Here is a 5078-nt window from a genome sequence, read left to right on the forward strand (position 1 = left end):
GTATATGACATGAGTAGTTTTGGAAGACATAATATGTTGAACGTCAGTGAATAACTGTTTATTGTGACCTCGCGACAGGTAAGACCCATTAGGATACCACAACGGACATGCAAGGATTCAATGCACATTGACTATACGGCAAAACGTACATCCACGTCATGGAATGAACCCTGTATCACACGGGCTTCGAGCGGGAGCTCTACGGCGTGACCTATATTTCTTGGTTTTTGTGATGTTGTTGTAGTATTGAATGTTCCAATGTAGGACGGTTTGTATGACATAATAGATTCGATTGAATTATTATTGCGACTTATTGTTTCAAGGAGGGTAAAGTAAGCAGGTTCATGCATTGAATTGTTAGTATATCCAAGATAAATCATGCATGATGTCATGTAATAGGTCGTAGAAGTACTTGTCACCCATTGGCTAAAAATACTACAACCTCGACTTGCAGATTGAATAGTGCGACAATATTAAAATAACAAAAATACGGTGAAGTACCAAGTACCACTGGGGACATTTTTCCATCGTTCCCTGTATCTGAGCACCGACCACAATGAGTTCAAGTGTCCGAAAGTGGCAACTGGTGAGGCTCGCTTGCTGATGGACCGATCCAAGGCCATACGGGCCGAAACCAAGAAGGAAGGGAAGCTTGGAAAGGCTGTCACTATTGCTAAGGAAGTGAATACAGTTGGCCCGAATGAAACGACGGCTGTTCCGTACGCTGCGAGAATCGTGTGTACCGCCAACGAAGTGGTAGAGATTGGCGCCTCGTTTGACAGTGTAGAGGACCAAAGTGTGATTCCGCCAAAGACACTCAAGAGGCTCCAAGACGTTACATGGAGGTGACAGAATTGCCACCTGTTTCAGTTGAGAACTGCTATTTTAGGTTTTGTAAAATAATATTTATTGATTGACAAGTTAAAGCTCATCAAATTGGAGATAATGAAGTTCCCCAGGTCGGTCCAAGCCACACAGTAACCCAGGAAGTCAAGCTGACGTTCAAGTTCGAGGCAGATGTCGGTCCATTTTGGTACTAGCCAACGTCAATTGCTGGCTATCTATTGATGACCTGCCCATGAAGCGTGTTGATAAAGATATAATTGGTGTTGCCGACCGGTGTTGGTGACATCCTGCTGAGCCGTCCAATAAAGTACAAGCTTGGCTACGACCCACAGTCCATGCTACGTGATGCAGCCTCGGTAAGCAGCGAGGATGACATGGAAAACGTGGAGTCTACCAGTGGGGTGGAAAAGAAAGTCATGTTGGCGACCATGCATGAGCTGGTGGATGACCTGGTCGATGAAGAAGAGGCTCTGGTGCCCATGGAGCTAGCCGAATGTCTCCCTGACATGACACCTGTGGACCGCGCTGTGGAACAAGCCAAAGTTCAGACTACTTTAGATGCCAAGGCGGCTGGAGCCATGGCAGCAAGCTGTGGGCACTGAGTATGCCCTGAGTCTGTCCAAGCTCTTGGCCAAGTATGTGGACGTGTTACAGCTTACGCTTGGCCATGATCCACCAGTGGACATGCCCCCCCTTTACAGGTACACCTCACCAAGGTCTCCAAGCTTGTTTGCTGCAAGGCGAGACACTACTCTCTCCCTCAACGGGAGTTCATGCAGAAGCATGTGGACGAGCTGGAGAAGGCTGGTTTCATCCATCGAAACTCTACCAGCCCATGGGCGTGTGCACCTTTGATCGTACACAAGCCCCATACGAAGGACGAGTTCCGTATGACGGTGGGTGCCCTGTCAACAGCCAGACGGAGCAGATTGCCTGGCCAATGCCCATGTTGGAAATTGTTGTAGACCGTTTTGCGTGGTGCCACGTGCTTTTCATGCTGGACTTCATCAAAGGCTACTGGCAATTCTCCTTGGACAGGAGCTACCAAGAGATGTTCTCTTTCCTGACGGACACCTGTGTCTACACGCCCAACCGCGTCATGCAAGGTGGTAGTGACAGTGTGGCCTACTGCCGTGCACCGTTCAAGCCATGTTTGCTGAGCAGCTGTACAGGTGTTTGTTGGATGGGCTTGATGACCTTCTGGGCTACCACAAAACGCCATCTGGCCTGCTTTTGGCTCTAGCTGAAGTGCTGGAAGTCTGTGCCAAGCGTGGTCTGAAGCTGCACCCGAAAAGTGCCAATTCTACGCGAAGGAGGCCAAGTGGCGTGGCTGCATCATCATCAGGACGGGTATGAAGCATGATCCAGCGCGAGTGGAAGCTTTGCAACAATTGCCAAAGTTCAAGACAGGTACTGACCTCCAGTAGTATTTGTTTGCACTTAACCGGATGCGTATGTCCATCCCTGGTTTCTAAATGCGAATACGAGACCTGTCGGCTGTGCTGGAACGTGTGTTTGCTGCTGTTGATGAGAAGCGTACCAAGCAGTTGGTGGCGACTGTGCTGCTGGTTGATCTCGGCTGGAATGAGGCTCATGCTGCCGCGTTGGAAGGTATCAAGAAGGCTTTAGCCAAAGTGGTGGAACTCAGCCATCCCAACCCAGATATGAGACTCTATATGTTCGCCGACGCCTCGGAAGAGCACTGGGGTGCTATCATTACTCAAGTCACACCTAACCAGCTGGAGCGACATAGGAACTCAATCTCATGAACCACTCATGTTCCTGAGTGGGATATTCGCGGATCCGCTGGACGCTGGGCCATTGTGGGGAAGGAAGCCTATGCCATCGTGGAAGTACTGATCAGGGCTGACTACCTGTTGCATCCTGCAGCTGGGTTCACTCTCTACACTGACCATCGCAATCTCAAGTTCATTTTTAACCCGACAGCTGTGGTGGCCTCTGTAACACAGCACACCGCCTAGAAGTTGGAACGCTGGGCCCTTTTGTTGATTGGCTACAAGATTCGCGGCACCCCTGGGGAGACGAACGTGTGGGCTGCCCTGCTCTCGCGCTGGGGGTCCTCCCTGAGGTTCATTTGTGCCATCAGGCGAGAGCCATTGATGGTGTCTCCTTTGCGAAGCAGTTCCTTTGAGTGGCCGACTTTGGTGGTCATTCGAACCAGCCAAAGAGAACATGGGAACACTGATAGCCTGGTTGCTCTATCTCTGGACTCTAGCCAGCCGGCGGAGCATCAAGTCCAACTCGACTCCGGCGAGACATGTTCACTACTGTTGGTTAACCAGGTGTTTTCGGTGCCAGACGAGGTTAGCAAACTACAGCTACGCTTATGTGTGTGTGCCCGTGTGAGTTTGGCTGGTCATCGAGGTGCCAGTCATACCCTTGAGAATTTGGTGGCTTTCTGTTGGTGGAGCACCATGGAGAAGGACGTGCAGTTCTTCGTGTGTCGCTGCCAGCATTGTGCCAGTGTCCTTTGGCGCGCCGCGACCATTGGGGGAAGCTCTGCACTCTACCCAGCCATTTGATTTGTTGCACTGGGATCGCCTCTTCATGGGAGACTCCACGACGGGTGACAAGTACAATCTGTACCTCTTTGTGATCAAGTGCAATACCAGAAAACTGGTGAGGCTGTTTCCTTCTAAGGAAGTCTCGGTAGTGTTCACCAAGAAATGTTTGCTTCAATGGTTTGCGGTGTTTGGTATGTGCTATGAATGGGTGCATCACTTCACCACTGCCCGCTGTCCGTGGGCGAATGGGGCGGTCGAGGTAGTGATGTGTTAGCTGTTGCGTCTGTTTCGGGCAAATCTCAGTGACTGGCGCATGGCGACAACTCAGTGGAACGAGATCCACCTGGTCATCATGCTCATCATGAATCAGCTACCGTCCCCATCTCTAGGTGGTGTGGCACCTGTCACCGCAATGTCTGGCCGGCCAGCCATGTCACCCATGGACACGATCTCTTTGCCTGGCTCCCTCAAGGCAGTTACCCTGGCTGAGATTGAGTCGATGCAGCGTGCCAACATCAGCAATGCGTGTACCGCCCTGGACGCGATGCACAAGGAGAAGAATGTGACGAATACATTGAAGCGCGATCGAGCGCGAAAGACACATGGCAAGAAGCGTGGTGTCAAGACATGTCCAGAAGCATGGTGTCAAGATGTCCCAGTTGTTGTGGGTGATTATGTGCTCTACCAAGACGTCTGGCAGCACCATCGTGCCAAGTTGAGGACCACCTGGTGTGAGCCAGCTGTGATGACGGTTGTGAACAGCAGTTCGCTCTACGACGTCAAGAATGTCATCACTGGCGACGAAGAGAAGCTCATGCCAGCCGCCTCAAGCTTTATGCTGACAAGGGCCTACACCTGTCCGAAGATTTCAGGGAGCATGTGGGCCATAACTAACCACTTTATTTTAATAATTACTTAATAACAATTAACATATTAATTTAATTATTATTTTTTATTCCAAGGTGTATTAAACTCAAATAATCTATATTTTTGAGATAATTGTATAGGCTCATAAACTACTCTTTTTTTTAATTCATTATAATAAACTTCTAAATAACCACTTAAAGGAAAATCTTTACGTAAAGGATGACCTTCAAAACCATAATCAGTTAAAATTCTACGTAAATCTGGATGATTAAAAAAAAAAATACCAAACATATCCCAAACTTCACGTAGGGTTACGGGGTGGAGGCCATCCTGGATGCTCGCTACGTGGCAGCGACAAAATGTCATAAAATTCTCATCAAGTGGCGTGGCCATCAAGACTTCGAGAACTCCTGGAAGCCAGAGGTCACCATCCACAAAGACGTCGCGGTGGCGTTCAAGAACTGTTAGGGGTCCTCCGCCATCATTAAGCAGATGGCCAAAGCCTATTCCTTGATGGAGTAACCCATGGGGGAAGTGTTGTCCAGTGAAAACAATGGTAAGTGGGCTTCAAGTTTCTCGGATGTCTGAGAACTGTGATTTGAATCCTGGACGTTTGCTGGCTCACACCACTTTGCATACAATTGTCGAGACGAATTGGGATGTAGCCGAGTGGAATGCGTCTTACTAGAGGGCCCGTTCGAGACCCTTAGCCAGCTACGATTGTGAACCCAACTTCATTGACCACTTTGGAATTTGCCGTCTTACTGTCTATCCTATGTGGAGCGACAATAGCTAGTCAGTAGCCCCTTACGGCGAGGCTCGCCAACTTGGTGATTGCAC

At 49.4% G+C, this 5078-nt stretch overlaps 1 protein-coding gene across 1 annotated transcript; it reads left to right on the top strand.

Annotated features, from left to right (window-relative positions):
- Positions 1–603: 603 nt before the first annotated feature.
- H310_15047 (hypothetical protein) lies at positions 604–1448 on the top strand (the record flags this gene model as incomplete). Its single annotated transcript, XM_008883025.1, has 2 exons — positions 604–845; positions 1244–1448. The coding sequence occupies 2 exons, from the start codon at positions 604–606 to the stop codon at positions 1446–1448; spliced, it is 447 nt and encodes a 148-aa protein (XP_008881247.1).
- Between the last annotated feature and the right edge of the window lie 3630 nt (positions 1449–5078).

This window comes from Aphanomyces invadans (genome assembly GCF_000520115.1).
Source record: "Aphanomyces invadans strain NJM9701 unplaced genomic scaffold supercont1.147, whole genome shotgun sequence".
Lineage (NCBI taxonomy): Eukaryota > Oomycota > Saprolegniomycetes > Saprolegniales > Verrucalvaceae > Aphanomyces > Aphanomyces invadans.